The sequence below is a fragment of the Bubalus bubalis genome, chromosome 22, assembly GCF_019923935.1.
Source record: "Bubalus bubalis isolate 160015118507 breed Murrah chromosome 22, NDDB_SH_1, whole genome shotgun sequence".
Classification (NCBI taxonomy): domain Eukaryota; kingdom Metazoa; phylum Chordata; class Mammalia; order Artiodactyla; family Bovidae; genus Bubalus; species Bubalus bubalis.
In genome coordinates, this window is record NC_059178.1 from 15,396,373 (window position 1) to 15,417,996 (window position 21,624).

General features: G+C 41.7%; 2 protein-coding genes across 3 annotated transcripts in view; one reads left to right on the forward strand and one right to left on the reverse strand.

Annotated features, from left to right (window-relative positions):
• The window catches only part of KATNAL2 (katanin catalytic subunit A1 like 2), a 112,093-nt gene that overhangs the window by 76,304 nt on the left and 14,165 nt on the right, over positions 1–21,624 (reverse strand). The window lies entirely within an intron of this gene.
• On the forward strand, positions 17,257–20,948 carry LOC102390289 (elongin-A). The gene has a single exon (XM_044934796.2). The coding sequence runs from the start codon at positions 17,831–17,833 to the stop codon at positions 19,772–19,774; it is 1,944 nt and encodes a 647-aa protein (XP_044790731.2). The 5' UTR covers positions 17,257–17,830; the 3' UTR covers positions 19,775–20,948.

A 21,624-nucleotide genomic window follows, 5' to 3' on the forward strand; every position in this document is an offset into this window, starting at 1 on the left:
GGAGTCCTGCACCAAGAAGATGAGCCCTTAGAAGGTTTGGTTTGAAGGCCAATGGGGCTTACTTTCAAGAGAGCCAGAGGACTGTGGAAAATAGAGACCTCACCTCTATTTTTTTTTTCTTTGTGCACACAAAATCCCATATGTGCTGGGATCCAGGGCAGAAGCAATAATTTGAAAGAAGCCTGGGTCAGACCTCCCTGGTGATCTCTCAGAGCCTCCTGGAGAGGCAGGAAGATATGGGAGTTCCCCTTGTGGACATGGACGCTGGTAGCAGCCATTACTGGAAGCTCATTCTATCACAAAGACACTGTTGCTGAGTAGTGCCATTTCAGAGTCCTCCCTGCAGCTTGTTAGCACTGAGACTGGCCTCACCCACAAGCCTGTAAGCACCGGTACGGGGACACCGCAGGCCAAGTAGCTAGACAGGCTGCCCCAGGACCTGTCCCCAGAACCCTCACACCAGTGAACCTGCGCTAGCCCCAGGACTCCAAGGGCCTCAGTCCCACCCATGGCAGGCTAGCACCAGCCCTGGGAAACCCCTGTCCCTGGGCCCACTCACCAGCAAGCCAACACCTGTTTTCAGACACCCTGGACTCCACAGATAGCTGTGTCAGGAACAGGCCCCACACCAGCAGGCCATCCAGTGGATCCGAGACACCTAGCCCTGCAACCACCCATCCTAGGACCTGGCTCCACCCATCGATGGACTAGCACTAGCCCCAGGACTACTCAGGGCTTTGTATCCAACTGCTTTGGGACCCAGCCTACCCACCAGTGGCTAGCAGCTTCAGCACAGACAACAAAACAATATGGTTTATAGCTGTTTATATTGCTATACATATAGGGTTGCCCTTTCCTTCTCCAGGGCATCTTCCTGAACCAGGGTTCAAACCTGGGTCTCCTGCATTCTAGGCAGACTCTCTACCATCTGAGCCACCAGGGAAGCTCTATATATATAAAGCACCCAGGCCTACCAGACAACCCACAGTAGTCAGCCTGTCACAACATAAGGACCCACACGGCCCACACAGGGGATAACCCTAAAGCATATAGCTCTTGCAACCAGAGCGAAGTGCACTGCTGGGAAACACAGGACATCTACAAAAGTCCACTTCTCCAGGTCAGGAAATATAGCCAACCTACCAAATGCACAGAAATAAAAACAGGAAATTAGGCAAAATGAAGTGACACAGGAATATGTTCCAAATGAAGGAACATGATAAAACCCCAGATGAAATGAGTGAGGTGGAGATAATCAACCCAATAAAGACCTCAACGTTATAATTGTAAAGCTGCTCAAAGAACTCAGGAGAAGATTAGGTGAGCAGAGTAAGAAGTTGAAAGTTATTAATAAGGGGTTAGAAAACATAAAGAAGAACCAAAGAAAGATAAAAACTACAATAAGTGAAATTTTAAAATATACTAGAAGTAATCAATAGTAGATTAAATGATACAGAGGAATGAATCCGTGAGCTGGAAAACAGAGTAGTAGAAATCACCGAAGTTGAACAGAAAAAGAAGGAAAAAAATTTAATGAAGAGAGTTTAAGAGAACTCTTAAACATTAAGGTACTAACATTTGCATTATAGGGTCTCAGAAATAGGAGAGAGAGAGTGTGGCAGATAACTTATGTGAAGAAATAACAGCAGAAAACTTCCCTATGTAAAGAAATGGACATCAGGTCCAGGAATCACAGAGATTCCCAAACAGGATCAACCCAAAGAGGACCACACTAACACAAACTGTAATAAAAGTAGCAAAAAATAAAGATAAAGAGAGAGATTAAAAATAGCAAGAGAAAAACAAAAAGTTAAGTACAAGGAAACTCCCATAAGGTTATCAACTGACTTTTCAGCAAAAACTTTGCAGGCCAGAAGGGAGTGGCACAATATATTTACAGAGATGAAAGGGGGAAACCTACAACCAAGAATACTCTCTCAGGCAATGGGTTCATTCAAATTTGATAGAATGATCAAAAAGGTTATAGACAAGCAAAAGCTAAAGGAGCTCAGCCCTCCCAAAACAGCTTTACAAGAAATATTAAAGAGACTACTTTAAGTGAGAAAGAAAAGACTGCTACTAGAACTAGGAAAATTATGAAAGGAAAAACCTCATTGGTAAAGGCATATAGACAATAAAGGCAGTGAATCAACCATGTGTAAAACTAGTAGGAAGGTTAAAAGACAAGGGTTGAGTTTTCCTGGGGGTCTAGTGGTTAAGAATCTGCCTGCCCATGAAGGGGAAATGGGTTTAACCCCTGGTTCAGGAAGACTCCACATGCAGTGCAGGGCAACTAAGCCCGTGCACAACTACTGAGCCCATGCACCACAAGTACAGAAGCCTGTGTGCCCTAGAGCCGATGATCCACAAGAGAAACTACCACACGAGAAGCCCGTGCACAACAACAAGTAGCCCCCACTTGCTGCAACTAGAGAAAGCCCGTATGCAGCAACAAAGACCCAACCCAGCCAAAAGTTAGTAAATACACAAATCTTAACAAAAAGACAAGTGTAGTAAACTCATCTATATCCATATTACGTAGTTAAGGGATAAAAATGATGTCAATCAATGCATGAGACAGGGCACTCAGGGGCAGGGCACTGCGATGACACTGAGGGATGGGATGGGGGGGTGGTGGGAGGGAGTTCAGGATGGGGGACACATGTACACCCATGGCTGATTCATGTGAATGTATGGCAAAAACCACCACAATATTGTGAAGTAATTAATTAAAATAAATTAATTAATTTACAAAAAATAAAAAACAAACCAAAAAAAGTCAAAAGAAATAAACATTGGAAAGTAAAAATGCAGGATTGTTAAAATGCATTTGAACTTAAAAGACCAGCATCTTAAAATATATATTTCTATATATATAAACTTCATGATGACCACAAACCAAAATCTATAATAAATACACACACATGCAAAAAGAGAAAGGAATTCAAATATAACACTAAAGATGGTCATCAAATCACAAGGGAAGAGAGCAAAAGAAGAACAAAAGAAAAAATACAATAACAATCACAAAACAATTTACAAAATTTCAATAAATATATATATAATTACTCCAAATGTAATTGGACTAATGAACTAAATGTTGTAATCAAAACACACAGAGTGGCTGAATGCACACAAAAACAAGACCCATATACACACTGCCCTCAAGAAACTCACTTTAGATCTAAAGACACACATGGACTGAAAGTGAAGGGATTGAAAAGGGTATTCCATGCAGATTAAAATGAAAAAAAAAAAAAAAAAAAAAAGCCAGGGTAGCAATACTTATATCAGATGAAAGACTTTAAAACAAAGACTGTAACAAAGAAGGACATTACCTAATGATCAAGGGATCAATCCAAGAAGACAATTATAAATATATATGCCCCCCAGATAAGAGCACTTAAATACATAAAGCAAACATTAACAGATAGAAATGGAGAAACTGACAGCATTACAATGATAGTAAGGGACTTTTTAACAACCCTCACTTACATCAATGGCAGATCATCCAGAGAGAAAATGAATAAGGAAACACTGACCTTAAATGACACATTAGGCCAAATGGATCACATTCATTTATATGAAACATTCCATCCAAAAGCAGTAGAATACACATTCTCTTCGGGTGCACATGGAACATTATCGAGGATAGATCACATGCCAAGTCACAAAACAAGTCTCAGTAAATTTAAGAAAACTGAAATCATATCAAGCATCTTTTCCAATCACAATACTATGAGACTAGAAATCAAATACAAGAAAAAATATGCAAAAACACAAACATGTAGAGGCTAAACAATATGTTACTAAACAACCAAGAAATTGTTGAAAAAAATCAAAGGCAAAATTTTAAAAACATGGAGAAAATTAAAACAAAAACACACGACTGAAAATCTATGAGATAAAGCAAAAGTAATTCTAACAGGGAAGTTTATAGCAATACAAGCTTACCTCAGGACACAAGAAAACTCTCAAACAACCTAACCTCACACCTAAAGTAACTAGAGAAAGAAAAAAAACCACAAAGTTAGTAAAAGGAAACAAATTATAAAGATCAGAGCAGAAATAAATGAAATAAAGACTAAAAAATGAAACAGAAAAGATCAATGAATCTAAGAGCTGGTTATTGGAAAAGATAAACAAAACTGATAAACCTTTAGCCAGACTCAAAAAAAAAAAAAAAAAAAAAAGGGCCCAAATCAATTTAAGTCAGAAATGAAATAGGAGAATTTATAACCAATGCCACTGAAATACATAGGATCATAAGCGATTACTACAATTATATGCCAATAAAATAGACAACCTAGAAGAAATGGATAAGTTCACAAAAATGTACAATCTCTCAAGACTGAATCAGGAAGAAATAGAAAATATGAACAGAACAATTGCCAGTAATGAAATCAAATCAGTAACAAATAAAACCAAAAAACTTTCCAACAAACAAAAGTCCATGATTAGATAGCTATACAGGTGAACTACACCAAACATTTAGAAGATAGTTAAACTGATACTTTACCAACTATTTCAAAAACCTGCAAAGGGACAAACACTTCCAAACATATTTTTCCAAACATGAGGCCAGGAGTACCCTGATGCCAAATCAGACATGACATTACACAAAAAATTACAGGCCAGTATCACTGATGGGCATAGATGTAAAAATCCTCAACAAAATATTAGCAAACTGAATTCAATAGTACATTAAAAGGATCATACTCAATAATCAATTGGGATTTATCTCCAAGGAAGCAAGGAAGGTTCAATATCTGCAACTCAATCAATGTGATATGTTATATTAAAAAATTGAAGACTAAAAGCAATATAATTATCTCAACAGATGGAGAAAAAGTTTTTGACAAAATTCAACATCCATTTATGATAACAACAACAACAACAAAAACTCTCAACAAAGTAGGCACAAAAGGAACATAATAAAGGCATCAGATTAGCTCAGTCACTCAGTCATGTCCGACTCTTTGCGACCTCATAAATCGCAGCACGCCAGGCCTCCCTGTCCATCACCAACTCCCGGAGTTCACTGAGACTCACGTCCATCGAGTCAGTGATGCCATCCAGCCATCTCATCCTCTGTCATCCCCTTCTCCTCCTGCCCCCAATCCCTCCCAGCATTAGAGTCTTTTCCAATGACTCAACTCTTCACATGAGGTGGCCAAAATACTGGAGTTTCAGCTTTAGCATCATTCCTTCCAAAGAAATCCCAGGGCTGATCTCCTTCAGAATGGACTGGTTGGATCTCCTTGCAGTCCAAGGGACTCTCAAGAGTCTTCTCCAACACCACAGTTCAAAAAGCATCAATTCTTCGGTGCTCAGCCTTCTTCACAGTCCAACTCTCACATCCATACATGACCACAGGAAAAACCATAACCTTGACCAGACGAACCTTTGTTGGCAAAGTAATGTCTCTGCTTTTGAATATGCTATCTAGGTTGGTCATAACTTTCCTTCCAAGGAGTAAGCGTCTTTTAATTTCATGGCTGCAGTCACCATCTGCAGTGATTTAATAAAGCCCATATATGACAAGCCTTTCATCTTTCAGGATTTGGAATAGCTCAACTGGAGTTCCATCACCTCCACTAGCTTTGTTCGTAGTGATGCTTTCTAAGGCCCACTTGACTTCACATTCCAGGATGTCTGGCTCTAGGTCAGTGATCACACCATTGTGATTATCTGGGTCTTGAAGATCTTTTTTGTACAGTTCTTCTGTGTATTCTTGCCACCTCTTCTTAATATCTTCTGCTTCTGTTAGGTCCATACCATTTCTGTCCTTTATCAAGCCCATCTTTGCATGAAATGTTCCCTTGTTATCTCTAATTTTCTTGAAGAGATCCCTAGTCTTTCCCATTCTGTTGTTTTCCTCTATTTCTTTGCAATGATCACTGAAGAAGGCTTTCTTATCTCTTCTTGCTATTCTTTGGAACTCTGCATTCAGATGCTTATATCTTCCCTTTTCTCCATTGCTTTTCACTTCTCTTCTTTTCACAGCTATTTGTAAGGCCTCCCCAGACAGCCATTTTGCTTTTTTGCATTTCTTTTCCATGGGGATGGTCTTGATCCCTGTCTCCTGTACAATGTCACGAACCTCAGTCCATAGTTCATCAGACACTCTATCTATCAGATCTAGGCCCTTTAATCTATTTCTCACTTCCACTGTATAATCATAAGGGATTTGATTTGGTCATACCTGAATGGTCTAGTGGTTTTCCCTACTTTCTTCAATTTAAGTCTGAATTTGGCAATAAGGAGTTCATGGTCTGAGCCACAGTTCAGATCCTGGTCTTGTTTTTGCTGACTGTATAGAGCTTCTCCATCTTTGGCTGCAAAGAATATAATCAATCTGATTTCGGTGTTGGCCATCTGGTGATGTCCATGGGTAGAGCCTTCTCTTGTGTTGTTGGAAGAGGGTGTTTGCTATGACCAGTGCATTTTCTTGGCAAAACTCTATTAGTCTTTGCCCTGCTTCATTCCATATTCCAAGGCCAAATTTGCCTGTTACTCCAGGTGTTTCTTGACTTCCTACTTTTGCATTCCAGTCCCCTATAATGAAAAGGACATCTTTTTTGGGTGTTAGTTCTAAAAGGTCTTGTAGGTCTTCATAGAACCATTCAACTTCAGCTTCTTCAGCGTTACTGGTTGGGGCATAGACTTGGATTACTGTCATATTGAATGGTTTTCCTTGGAAACGAACAGAGATCATTCTGTTGTTTTTGAGATTGCATCCAAGTACTGCATTTTGGACTCTTTTGTTGACCATGATGGCCACTTCATTTCTTCTGAGGGAGTCCTGCCCGCAGTAGTAGATATAATGGTCATCTGAGTTAAATTCACCCATTCCAGTCCATTTCAGTTAGCTGATTCCTAGAATGTCGACATTCACTCTTGCCATCTCTTATTTGACCACTTCCAATTTGCCTTGATTCATGGACCTGACATGCACTCAATATGCCAGCAAATTTGGAAAACTCAGCAGTGGCCACAGGACTGGAAAAGGTCAGTTTTCATTCCAATCCCAAACAAAGGCAATGCCAAAGAATGCTCAAACTACCGCACAATTGCACTCATCTCACATGCTAGTAAAGTAATGCTCAAAATTCTCCAAGCCCAACTTCAGCAATATGTGAACCGTGAACTTCCTGATGTTCAAGCTGGTTTTAGAAAAGGCAGAGGAACCAGAGATCAAATTGCCAACATCTGCTGGATCATGGAAAAAGCAAGAGAGTTCCAGAAAAACATCTATTTCTGCTTTATTGACTATGCCAAAGCCCTTTGACTGTGTGGATCACAATAAACTGTGGAACATTCTGAAAGAGATGGGAATACCAGACCACCTGATCTGCCTCTTGAGAAATTTGTATACAGGTCAGGAAGCAACAGTTAGAACTGGACATGGAACAACAGACTGGTTCCAAATAGGAAAAGGAGTTCGTCAAGGCTGTATATTGTCACCCTGTTCATTTAACTTCTATGCAGAGTACATCATGAGAAACGCTGGACTGGAAGAAACACAAGCTGGAATCAAGATTGCCGGCAGAAATATCAATAACCTCAGATATGCAGATGACACCACCCTTATGGCAGAAAGTGAAGAGGAACTCAAAAGCCTCTTGATGAAAGTGAAAGTGAAGAGTGAAAAAGTTGGCTTAAAGCTCAACGTTCAGAAAACGAAGATCATGGCATCGGTCCCACCACTTCATGGGAAATAGATGGGGAAACAGTGGAAACAGTGTCAGACTTTATTTTTCTTGGCTCCAAAATCACTACAGATGGTGACTGCAGCCATGAAATTAAAAGATACTTACTCCTTGGAAGGAAAGTTATGACCAACCTAGATAGCATATTCAAAAGCAGAGAGATTACTTTGCCAACAAAGATTCATCTAGTCAAGGCTATGGTTTTTCCTGTGGTCATGTATGGATGTGAGAGTTGGACTGTGAAGAAGGCTGAGTGCCGAAGAATTGATGCTTTTGAACTGTGGTGTTGGAGAAGACTCTTGAGAGTCCCTTGGACTGCAAGGAGATCCAACCAGTCCATTCTGAAGGAGATCAGCCCTGAGATTTCTTTGGAAGGAATGATGCTAAAGCTGAAACTCCAGTACTTTGGCCACCTCATGTGAAGAGTTGACTCATTGGAAAAGACCCTGATGCTGGGAGGGATTGGGGGCAGGAGGAGAAGGGGATGACAGAGGATGAGATGGCTGGATGGCATCACTGACTCGATGAACGTGAGTTTGAGTGAACTCCGGGAGTTGGTGATGGACAGGGAGGCCTGGCGTGCTGCGATTCATGGGGTCGTGAAGAGTCGGACATGACTGAGTGACTGATCTGATCTGATCTGATGACAAGCCTACAACTTACATCATACTCAATGGTGAAAAGCTACAAGCATTTCATTGGAGATCAGGAACAATACAAGGATGCCCACTCTAACCCTAACTTCTATTCAACATAGCACTGGAAATCCTAGGCACTACTATCAGAGAAAAAAGAGTAAAAGGAATCCAATTGGAAAGAAAAAAGTAAAACCATCACTGTTTGCAGATGACACAATACTATACATAAAAATTCTAAGGATGCCACCAAAATCTACTAGAACTCATCAGTTAATTTGGTAAAGTTGCAGGATACAAAATTAATATATAGAAATCTGTTGCATTTCTGTATACTAACAATGAATTATCAGAAAGAGAAATTAAGAAAAAATTCCATATATCATCACATTAAAAATTAAAAATACTGAGGAACAAATCTAACTAAGGAGATAAAAAGTCTATACTTGGAAAATTATGACACTGATTAAAGAAACTGAAGACAACACAAACAGATAGAACAATACACCATGTTCATAGATGGGAAGAAGGAGAATTATTAAAATGACCATTCAAATGAAAATGACCAAAGCAACAAATTCAATGTAATCCCTGTTGAGATACCAATGGCATTTTTCACAAAACTAGAACAAAAAATTCTAAAATCTGTATGAAACTACAAAACAAGCAGGAAAAACACTCTTGAGAAAGAACAAAGCTGAAGGTATCATACTCCCAGATTTCAAACTATACTACAAGGCTACAGTAACCAAAACAGCATGGTACTGGTACAAAAACAGACACATAGATCAATGGAACAGAACAGAGAACCCAGAGATGAAACCACACTTATATGTGGTAGTTCATCTACAACAAGGGACGCTAGAATATACAATGTGGAAAAGACAGCCTCTTTAATAAATGGTGTTGGGAAAACTATATGTGAAGTGAGGTCGCTCAGTCGTGTCTAACTCTTTGCAACCCCATGGACTGTAGCCTACCAGGCTCCTCCGTCCATGGGATTTTCCAGGCAAGAATGCTGGAGTGGGTTGCCATTTCCTTTGCCATGGGATCTTCCTGACCCAGGGATCGAACCTGGGTCTCCTGCATTGTAGGCAGACACTTTACTGTCTGAACCACCAGGGAAAACTGTACAGCACAAGCAAAAGTATCAAACTGGAATACTCTCACACCATGATCAAAAATAAATTAAAAATGGGTTAAAGACTTAAATGTAAGACCTGAATCTATAAAACTTCTAGAAGAAAACATAAGCAATATGCTCTTTGACGTTTGTCTTTGTAATATTTTTTGAATATGCTTTCTCAGGTAAGGGAAACAAAAGCAAAAATCAACAAACAGGATTACATCAAAGTAAAAGACTTGCACAGTAAAAGAAATCATCAACAAAATGAAAAGGCCACATACTAAATGGGAGACTATATATTTGCAAACAGTATATCCAACAAAGGGTTAATATCCAAACTATACAAAGAACTCACACAACTCAACATCAAAAAACAACCAGATTAAAAAAGAGGGAGAGAATCTGAATAGATATTTTTCAAGAGACATACAGATGGCCAAGAGGCAGATAAAAAGATATTCAACATCACTAATCATTAGGGGTGCTGCTGCTAAGTCGCTTCAGTCATGTCCGACTCTGTGCGACCCCATAGACGGCAGCCCACCAGGCTCCCCCGTCCCTGGGATTCTCCAGGCAAGAACACTGGAGTGGGTTGCCATTTCCTTCTCCAATGCATGAAGGTGAAAAGCGAAAGTGAAGTCGCTCAGTCGTGTCCGACTCTTCACAACCCCATGGACTGCAGCCTACCAGGCTCCTCCATCCATGGGATTTTCCAGGCAAGAGTACTGGAGTGGGGTGCCATTGCCTTCTCCGAATCATTAGGGTAATGCAAGTCAAAACCATAATGAGATATCACCTCATACCTATCACAATGTGTGTCATGTTGTGTGTTTAGTCACTCATTTGTGTTAGACTCTCTGTGACCCTTTGGACTACAGCTTATCAGGCTCCTCTGTCCATGGGATTTTTCGGACAAGGCCTGTCACAATGGCTATTACCAAAAAAAAATAACAAATATCAAGTGTTGCTGAGGATGTGCAGAAAAGCGAATCCTCTAACTCCATTGATAGGAATATAAATTGGTATAGACACTATGAAAAACAGTATGGAGATTCCTCAAAAATTAACAATAGAACTACCATCAGTTCAGTTCAGTCACTCAGTCATGTCCAACTCTGCAACCCCATGAATCGCAGCCAGGCCTCCCTGTCCATCACCAACTCCCAGAGTTCACTCAAACTCATGTCCATTGAGTCAGTGATGCCATCCAGCCATTTCATCCTCTGTCATCCCCTTCTCCTCCTGCCCCCAATCCCTCCCAGCATCAGAGTCTTTTCCAATGAGTCAACTCTTCGCATGAGGTGGCCAAAGTACTGGAGTTTCAGCTTTAGCATCATTCCTTCCAAAGAAATCCCAGGGCTGATCTCCTTCAGAATGGACTGGATGGATCTCCTTGTAGTCCAAGGGACTCTCAAGAGTCTTCTCCAACACCACACTTCAAAAGCATCAATTCTTCGGTGCTCAACTTTCTTCACAGTCCAACTCTCACATCCATACATGACCACAGGAAAAACCATAGCCTTGACTAGACAGACCTTTATTGGCAAAGTAATGTCTCTGCTTTTCAATATGCTATCTAGGTTGGTCTACGATATGATCCAGTAATTCTACTCCTGGGTATCTATCCAGAGAAAATGAAAACTCTAATTAGAAAAGATCTACACACCTCTAAGTTCACTGAAGTATTATTTACAATAGTCAAGATATGGAACCAACCTAACTGCCCAACAATAAATGAATGGATAAAGAAGATGTGACATATATATACAACTGAATATTACACAGCCATAGAAAGAATAAAATATTGCCATTTACAATGACATGGATGGACCTAGAGGGTATTATGCTAAGGGAAATAAATCCAACTGAGAAGGATAAATGCCATATGCTTTCACATAAGTGTGGAATCTAAAAAACAAAACAAATTAACAAAACAGAAACAGAATGAAAAATACAAAGACCAAACAGGTGATTTGCCAGAAGGGAGTAAGAGGTAGAAAAGAAATAGGTGAGGGAGATTAAGGGGTACAAACTTCTGGTTGCAAAATAAATGTACAATATGGAGACAATAGTCAATAACTATATAATATCCTTATATGATGACAAATCAAAACTACCTTATTGTGTTGATCATTTTGAAATTATATAAATCAAATGTATACCAAATCACTATGTAATAAAATAGGAACTAACATAGTATGGTAAGTGAATTATACTTCAAAAACAAACAAACTCATAAAAAAAAGACAGATCAGATTTGGGGCTACCAGAGGCGGTAGGTGGAAGGAAGAGGAATTAGATGAAGGTGGTCAAAAAGTAAAAACTCCCAGTTATAAGGTAAAGAAGTACTAGGAATATAACGTACAACATGATAAATATAATCAATACTGCTGTATGTTATATATGAACGTAGTTAAGAAAGCAAATTCCAAAAGTTCTTATTACACGGAAAAATTTTTTTCTATTTCTTTAATTTTGTATCTACACGGGATACTAGATGTTCACTAAACTTATAATAATCATTTCACAATGTATTAAGTTAGATCATTAGGTTATATACCTTAAATTTACATAGTACTGTATGTCAATTATATCTCAATAAAACTAGAAGATTAAATAAATAAAATAGAAATAGAGAAAGTAGGGACAGGGGGAGCTGTGAAAATTCAGATATTTAGGGGATACAATAAGTTACAATGAATGACCCTGTTTTAGACCTAGATTACAGAACTAGTTGGTTAAAGAATAACATGTATTGTACAATTTCATTTTGATAGAACATATGTTTTTGTGCATGTATGTGTATACACACATATGCCAAAGGATCTGGAAAGATATATGGATATATACCAAGGTTCATCATTGGGTAATATACTAGTATATGTGGGTTGTGGGAATATTTTGGTTTTATTTATTTATTCTGTTTGTTACCTATTATTTCTTTAAGTTTGACTTATTATTATGTAAGCAACCATTAGAACTGCCAATTTATACTACTGAGAACCTTGAAAGCAAAATAAACGAAACTGTCAGGAATTCGTAGATTAACAATTTCTAAAGTATGAAAAGCAAAATGATAGGATACTGAAAGAGGAACACTCCAGGTCAGTAGGTGCCCAATATGCTATTGGAGATCAGTGGAGAAATAACTCCAGAAAGAATGAAGGGATGGAGCCAAAGCAAAAACAATACCCAGCTGTGGATGTGACTGGTGATAGAAGCAAGGTCCGATGCTGTAAAGAGCAATATTGCATAGGAACCTGGAATGTCAGGTCCATAAATCAAGGCAAATTGGAAGTGGTCAAACAAGAGATGGCAACAGGGAATGTCGACATTCTAGGAATCAGCGAACTGAAATGGACTGGAATGGGTGAATTTAACTCAGATGACCATTATATCTACTACTACGGGCAGGAATCCCTCAGAAGAAATGGAGTAGCCATCATGGTCAACAAAAGAGTCCAAAATGCAGTACTTGGATGCAATCTCAAAAACAACAGAATGATCTCTGTTTGTTTCCAAGGAAAACCATTCAATATCACAGTAATCCAAGTCTATGCCCCAACCAGTAACGCTGAAGAAGCTGAAGCTGAATGGTTCTATGAAGACCTACAAGACCTTTTAGAACTAACACCCAAAAAAGATGTCCTTTTCATGATAGGGGACTGGAATGCAAAAGTAGGAAGTCAAGAAACACCTGGAGTAACAGGCAAATTTGGCCTTGGAATATGGAATGAAGCAGGGCAAAGACTAATAGAGTTTTGCCAAGAAAATGCACTGGTCATAGCAAACACCCTCTTCCAACAACACAAGAGAAGGCTCTACACATGGACATCATCAGATGGCCAACACCGAAATCAGATTGATTATATTCTTTGCAGCCAAAGATGGAGAAGCTCTATACAGTCAGCAAAAACAAGACCAGCATCTGACTGTGGCTCAGACCATGAACTCCTTATTGCCAAATTCAGACTTAAATTGAAGAAAGTAGGGAAAACCACTAGACCATTCAGGTATGACCAAATCAAATCCCTTAGGATTATACAGTGGAAGTGAGAAATAGATTAAAGGGCCTAGATCTGATAGATAGAGTGTCTGATGAACTATAGAATGAGGTTCGTAACATTGTACAGGAGACAGGGATCAAGACCATCCCCATGGAAAAGAAATGCAAAAAAGCAAAATGGCTGTCTGGGGAGGCCTTACAAATAGCTGTGAAAAGAAGAGAAGCGAAAAGCAAAGGAGAAAAGGAAAGATATAAGCATCTGAATGCAGAGTTCCATAGAATAGCAAGAAGAGATAAGAAAGCCTTCCTTGGCGATCAATGCAAAGAAATAGAGGAAAACAACAGAATGGGAATGACTAGGGATCTCTTCAAGAAAATTAGAGATAACAAGGGAACATTTCATGCAAAGATGGGCTCGATAAAGGACAGAAATGGTATGGACTTAACAGAAGCAGAAGATATTAAGAAGAGGTGGCAAGAATACAAAGAAGAACTGTACAAAAAAGAGCTTCATGACCCAGATAATCACGATGGTGTGATCACTGACCTAGAGCCAGACATCGTGGAATGTGAAGTCAAGTGGGCCTTAGAAAGCATCACTACGAACAAAGCTGGTGGAGGTGATGGAATCCCAGTTGAGCTCTTTCAAATCCTGAAAGATGATGCTGTGAAAGTGCTGCACTCAATATGCCAGCAAATTTGGAAAACTCAGCAGTGGCCACAGGACTGGAAAAGGTCAGTTTTCATTCCAATCCCAAAGAAAGGCAATGCCAAAGAATGCTCAAACTACCGCACAATTGCACTCATCTCACATGCTAGTAAAGTAATGCTCAAAATTCTCCAAGCCAGGCTTCAGCAATACGTGAACCGTGAACTTCCTGATGTTCAAGCTGGTTTTAGAAAAGGCAGAGGAACCAGAGATCAAATTGCCAACATCTGCTGGATCATGGAAAAAGCAAGAGAGTTCCAGAAAAACATCTATTTCTGCTTTATTGACTATGCCAAAGCCCTTTGACTGTGTGGATCACAATAAACTGTGGAAAATTCTGAAAGAGATGGGAATACCAGACCACCTGACCTACCTCTTGAGAAATCTGTATGCAGGTTAGGAAGCAACAGTTAGAACTGGACATGGAACAACAGACTGGTTCCAAATAGGAAAAGAAGTACGTCAAGGCTGTATATTGTCACCCTGCTTATTTAACTTATATGCAGAGTACATCATGAGAAACGCTGGGCTGGAAGAAACACAAGCCGGAATCAAGATTGCTGGGAGAAATCTCAATAACCTCAGATATGCAGATGACACCACCCTTATGGCAGAAAGTGAAGAGGAACTAAAAAGCCTCTTGATGAAAGTGAAAGTAGAGAGTGAAAAAGTTGGCTTAAAGCTCAACATTCAGAAAATGAAAATCATGACATTCAGTCCCATCACTTCATGGGAAATAGATGAGGAAACAGTGGAAACAGTGGCAGACTTTATTTTTTTGGGCTCTGAAATCACTGCAGATGGTGACTGCAGCCATGAAATTAAAAGAAGCTTACTCCTTGGAAGGAAACTTATGACCAACCTAGATAGCATATTCAAAAGCAGAGACATTACTTTGCCAACAAAGGTCCGTCTAGTCAAGGCTATGGTTTTTCCTGTGGTCATGTATGGATGTGAGAGTTGGACTGTGAAGAAAGCTGAGCGCCGAAGAATTGATGCTTTTGAAGTGTGGTGTTGGAGAAGACTCTTGAGAGTCCCTTGGACTACAAGGAGATCCAACCAGTCCATTCTGAAGGAGATCAGCCCTGGGATTTCTTTGGAAGGAATGATGCTAAAGCTGAAACTCCAGTACTTTGGCCACCTCATGGGAAGAGTTAACTCATTGGAAAAGACTCTGATGCTGGGAGGGATTGGGGACAGGAGGAGAAGGGGATGACAGAGGATGAGATGGCTGGATGGCATCACTGACTCAATGAACGTGAGTTTGAGTGAACTCCGGGAGTTGGTGATGGACAGGGAGGCCTGGCGTGCTGCGATTCATGGGGTCGCAAAGAGTCGGACACGATTGAGCGACTGAACTGAACTGAGGGAGGCCTGGCGTGCTGCAGTCCATGGGGTTGCAAAGAGTTGGACACAACTGAATGACTGAACTGAACTGAACTGAAGACCTGGGAAATCTTTAAAACTTAGAATGATGGGAGAAATATAGATGACTCATTGTTACCTATAACAATGAAGGAAAAAATTTAAAGCTGAACCATAGCTCACAATGAATACTTATAGAATTGTTCAAAAGATTAAAAAAAATTTAATGTAAAAAACAAAGACAGCAATCACTGGTCTTTTCTGATTTGGGCAAGAGGTCAGGCCAGGTGCATTCTTAAGAGTTCTTGTTGTTCAGTCACAAAGTCATGTCCCACTTTTTGCGACCCCATAGGCTGCAGCATGCAAGGAGAAAGTTACTATAAGGAGGAAATCAGGCGCAGAATCTTGGTCCTCTTCTGACCCTAGTATCCCAACCACTTGGGCTCATCGAAGACACAAAAATCTTTCTGTTCTTGTCAATGACAGGATCCTGCTTTCAGATCCAAAGTTTGGTTGGTGAGAAGGCCACTTCTCTGCTTACAAAGGCAAGAAGATAACATCAGTGACTTGGAATTTCTTTAAGTCCAAGAGCGATGAGGAGACCAAAGGTAATCATCTAGTCTTGGGCTATCTAAGAGAGGAACCAAGCTCTTCGAAGAGCCTGGCATCTACACCAAAGTTGTTGTTGTTCAGTTGCTAAGTCATGTCCCACTCTTTGTCACCCCATAGGCTGCAGCATGCCAGGCTTCCCTGTCCTTTACTATCTCCAGGAGTTTGCTCAAATTCATATCCCCTAGTCAATGACACTATCCAATCATCTTATCCTCTGCCGCCCTCTTCTCCTTTTGCCTTCAATCTTTCCCAGCATCAGGGTCTTTTCCAATGAGTGGGTTCTTATTAGAGTTCTAGCCAGAATCTAATAATCTAATAAAATCTGATCTAATCAAATAAGATGTAATCAATGATGACATTTTAAGTTGTCTATTTAGTTGTGCCTTTTAGTAGTAATAATAGTAACAATAAATTTCGGCCTTCCAAGATACGAGTTTATTCCCTAGAGCACACTTGGGTCTAAGGCACCACCATGAACTGATCCAACTCAGGCCCCACTGCTGACGTTTGGTGATCAGAGCAAACAGCATTCATTCCTCTCAGAATTATTGATACCTTTGTTAGATATTGCTTGAGGGCAAATCAGACACTGCTGCTGCTAAGTCGCTTCAGTCGTGTCCGACTCTGTGCAACCCCAGAGACGGCAGCCCACCAGGTTCCCCCGTCCCTGGGATTCTCCAGGCAAGAACACTGGAGTGGGTTGCCATTTCCTTCTCCAATGCATGAAAGTGAAAGGTGAAAGTGAAGTCGCTCAGTCGTGTCCGACTCTTAGCGACCCCATGGACTGCAGCCTACCAGGCTCCTCCGTCCATGGGATTTTCCAGGCAAGAGTACTGGAGTGGGGTGCCATTGCCTTCTCCAAAATCAGACACAGGGACTATTATTGCCCTCATGGGGTTAATCTGTCGAATTTTAGGCAAATCCCTTTCTCTAGGTAGGCCTCAGGTCCTCGACGTATTCAGAACTGTGACTTTGGACCTCAACTACTTGCCGTCCAAGTGCGGCTGCACCTCTTCCTGTTTCGTGATCACAGGCAAATTACTTTATTCTCTCTAAGCCTCACCCATAAAATGGAGATAATATACCTCTTCTTTGGTTCTTACAGGCTGGAATTACTCGATGGCAGGCGTCCAGCGCTAGGGTGGTTGTCGCTATTGCTACTCTGGGGACGGGAGCGGGGCGAGGTGGCCCAGGGGTTCCTGGCAAGTGGTGATGTAATGTGGGCACCGCTCGCAGCCCCCGCAGGAAGGGGGCGCTGGGGTTTCCTCACGTCCCGGACGCAGCGCAGGTAGCGATTCCCGCAGGCACGCTGCGTCCTGAGCGCGCGAGGCGGGGTCGCGCGCCGTGTGCACCAGGGGGAGCTCGAGGCAGAGTCGGGCGGCGGCGGCAGCGTCAGGGCACCAGGTTGCTGAGGAGCCGCGGGGCCTGGCCGCCCCCATCCTCACACCAAGGAGGTCGTGGAGAGACGAGAAGTGCCCTCGGTCTCGCCCGGCCCCGTGGCGGTTCTAGCGGAGAGCCGGGTCTGCCCGACGGCAGTGGCGGGCGCAAACGCCATCGCGTCGGAAGCTTGGCCGGGACCTAGAGGCGCAGTGGAGGAGGCTGGCTCCGGGGAACTGAAACTCTGAGAGGAACCTGCCCAGGGACGCTCCTCAGGAGGAGGAGGCGATGGAGGGACACGGCCGCGCACACCTCGCAGACCGCAGCGGTCGTTCGCATGGTCGCGAGCACAGACGGCAGCAACACAGACACACCTCAGAGCCCACGAGGCCCTATTATGAGTCCCGCGGCTGGGAGAGGGACGAGGACAGAAGGCAGTGTCGCCGAGGTTCCCCAGCTTATTCCTCAAAGCGGGCATATTGTGGTTACAGCCGGTCTCCCCCACCGTCTACACGTCCTCGTCTGATGTCCAGGGACCGTCACAGACGCCCCTCGGAGACCTACGTTGTACAGCGGGGACCCGGAGAAGGACCCTATGATGCTCCCCGGGCCAGAATGGGGTTCAGTCAAGACCACCGCCTTTGTGCCCCCCACGGGAGGGAGGCTGGGAGTCTAAGCTGGGGGCACCAGCCTCCCCACAAGGACAAACACCCTTTGGGTGCCAAAGAATACGAGAACTCTTCTATTTTGACCAGCCAAAAATCAGTCCTGGCCTCCTCCCGAGAGGAAAGCCCGCGGTCTGTCCCCAGGGACAGAGCAAAGGAGAATCCGTCCTTTACTGGCGTCAAAGAGGAGGAAAGAAGGCTTCGCAGGATCCAGTTTTCACCTTCCTTTGGGCACCCTTCAGACTTTAAAAAGCAAAAGCAGGAAGACTTAGAGAAAACCAAACCGGACAAAAACAAGCAAAGTCTCAACCGCTTGGACATAGCAGAGGGGACAAGAGGCCTGTTACCCAAGGTGAAAGAGAAGGCTACCAATAACGGAAAGATTCAAGAAGGGAAAATAAGACCTCCCCATTTGGATGGAAAGCCAGATGGCTCCCTCCCTGAAGTTGAGGAGACAGATATGGATAATGAATGCAAGCCGCCCACCATGCCTTTTCATTCATTCCTCAACCAGGACCAGCCTAGGGAGAACACGAAAAAGATTATGAAAACTTCAGCCACTGCTCTTGAAGAGAAAGGACCTAAAAAAAATGACTCAAGTCAAAACTTGGACTTGGTTCAGGAACTGCCTGAGGTGAATGAAAACAGATCAGAGAAACTGCAACCATCTGGAAACATCTGGGCCAAGCTGGAAAAGGTCCCCACTGATGCACCAGTATGGCCAGATCTTCCATTACCCAGGATCTCCGCCAAGTACCATCCACTTCCTGCCTCTAGATTGATGTCCTCCTTCCAACCAAAGCAAAAAGCATTGTCTTCACCCCAGAAAGAGGAAGAAGTTGGATTTACTGGATGCAGAATGAACTCTAAGATGCAAGTGTTTTCTGGCTCTAAGTGTGCCTATCTCGCCAAAATGATGACCCTGCGCCAACAGTGCATCTGGGTACTTAAAAACAACATCAATTCAATCTTTAAAGTGGGAGGAGTCCCATATTCAGTTCTTGAACCCATCTTGAAGAGCTGTGCACCTGATCAGCTGTATCGCATAGAGAAATACAATCATACACTAGTTCAAGAAACAGATCAACTATGGAAAATTCACTGTCACCAAAACTTTAGGAAAGAAAGGCCACAAGAGCATGAGTCATGGCGAGAGATGTACATGCGGCTTCAGGATGCCCAAGAGCAGCGGCTTCGAGCACTGACAGTGACTATCCAGTCTGCACACGCCAATAAACCCAAAGGCCGACAAGCAAAAATGATCCTACTCAACTCTCTGGCCCGGCCACCTTCTGACATCCAAAGGAGGGAGCAGTTTGAAACACGAGAAGCAGCTGTCCCTGAAAAAGTCAAGATCAAGCCAGCCCCGTACCCCAGAGAAACCAGCCATACTCCGTCCAGCAGCAACAGCCTTAACCTTACCCAAGAGAAGCTGGCCCACACATGCTCAAGCACTACCAGTACCCACTTGCCACAGGTGGTCAGTGGCAGGAAACCTGTGAAGAAAATTGCTCCTATGATGGCCAAGACAATTAAAGATTTCAAGAACAGATTCTCCCAACGATAAATTGAGGCCTTGCCTTGGAGGTGGAATTCAGGGGGAGAAATACAAGGGCAGTGGGGGTTATGGAATGGGACTTTCTAAGAAGACCAGCAACTTTTGCTTTGTAGAAACTTTTGGACTCGCACTCCTATAGTTTTCAAATGTTGTTTCTGTAAGCCTGCACACCAAACCCCTGCCTCCCTGCCTAGAGAACACTTCAGAATTCTGAAGATGAGAAGCCTCATTCTCAATGACAATTTTAAGATACATTATACCTTTGTTCTTAACTAACCTTTGTAAACAGTAAGACATAGTCTTAATTAACAAATATTATCTTCAGGTTGTATTTATATAAATAAAAATATGTAAACATGGTTTTTTTTTTAATCTCAGAGTAGATGAGGCCTTTTTGAATACAAACCCAGAAGCCATTAATTTAAAAGGCTGATATATTTGACCACATAAAAAATTCTAAATATATAAAAAAGGTCAAGAGACAATAACTGGGAAAGATATTTACAACTCAGTTAACATTCAAAAGGCCAATTTCCTTTATATATAATAAGTGCCCACAAAGCAAAGAAAAAAGATAAATAATTTACTATAAAAATGGACAAGCATAGGAAAAGATGGTTCACACAAAAAGAAACACAAATGACTCTATATGACGAGATGCTCAATCTTACAAAAATGCCAATTTGAAACAATACAAATTTCCACATATCAGTTGAGTAAAATTCAAAAAATTAATAGCCTGCTATGTTGGAACAGATGATCATACATTACTAGTAAGATGATAAGTTGATACAACTTCTACTGAAGTTAAAAGGCAAATTTATATACACTTTTTGGTACTACAGTATCACTTAAGATGAGAAACTGAATATATAAATGGATAATGGTCAGACCCACATAAGCTCAGGAAGCCAAACCACAACCTCTGTAAGCAACCATCTCAGAAAACCAAATCCCAGACCCTATAGCAATCTGTCCAAGAAACTAAATCACAACCTCCATAGCAACTGGCCCAGAATGGTCGAGATTTGCTCAACAACTGCCAGCCTCCCTATTTTTGCTCTTAGCCTCCAAGTCAGGACCAACCAAGAAAGCCAAATATGACCTCCAAATCAATCACCTAAGATGCCCCACTTCTAGGTAGCCCAACTCCAGATTTCCCAGGTCAACAGCCTCCAATCAGAAAATGTTAAAATCTTCCCATTTTTTTTCACTTTATAAAGCTTTCCCACTCCCTGCCTGCCAAATGCAAGTGATGATAGTTGACTTTCTTACTATAGCAAGCACTCAATAAATAGCCTGTTTCCTCAATATGGGTGGTTTTTATTTATTTCCAGAGAATTGCATTCTTCAGATGCACAGTCAAATATACACATATACAAACTGATATAGCAATTTCACTGATAGGATTTTATTCCACAGACACAACTCTGTGTGTGTGTGTGTATTTAATTAATACAAAGACATGACCGTGGCATGTGAATCCACTTTTCTCTAGAACATCTGCCTGCCTCTAAAAGGCTAAGAAGCTGAGTAGTATATTTGACAACCTCAAAGTGCTAAGGTGCAAAAGTTCTAAACCAAGACCCATGAAGATAGGGGACCCTGGCAAAATCAATGAATATTCAGTCCTTATTCCATTCTAGGAATGAGGACAAAAGATAAGGTAAGGTGCCCATGTTCTATATGGCCCAGAAAAATCTCAGTCCCTAAATTTGGATTGAGTCCCTAAATTTCAGTCGCTAAAATTCTCCAGGCCAGAATACTAGAGCGGGTAGCTGTTCCCTTCTCCAGGGAATCTTCCCAAGCCAAGGATTGAACCCAGGTCTCCCACATGGTAGGCAGATTCTTTACCAGCT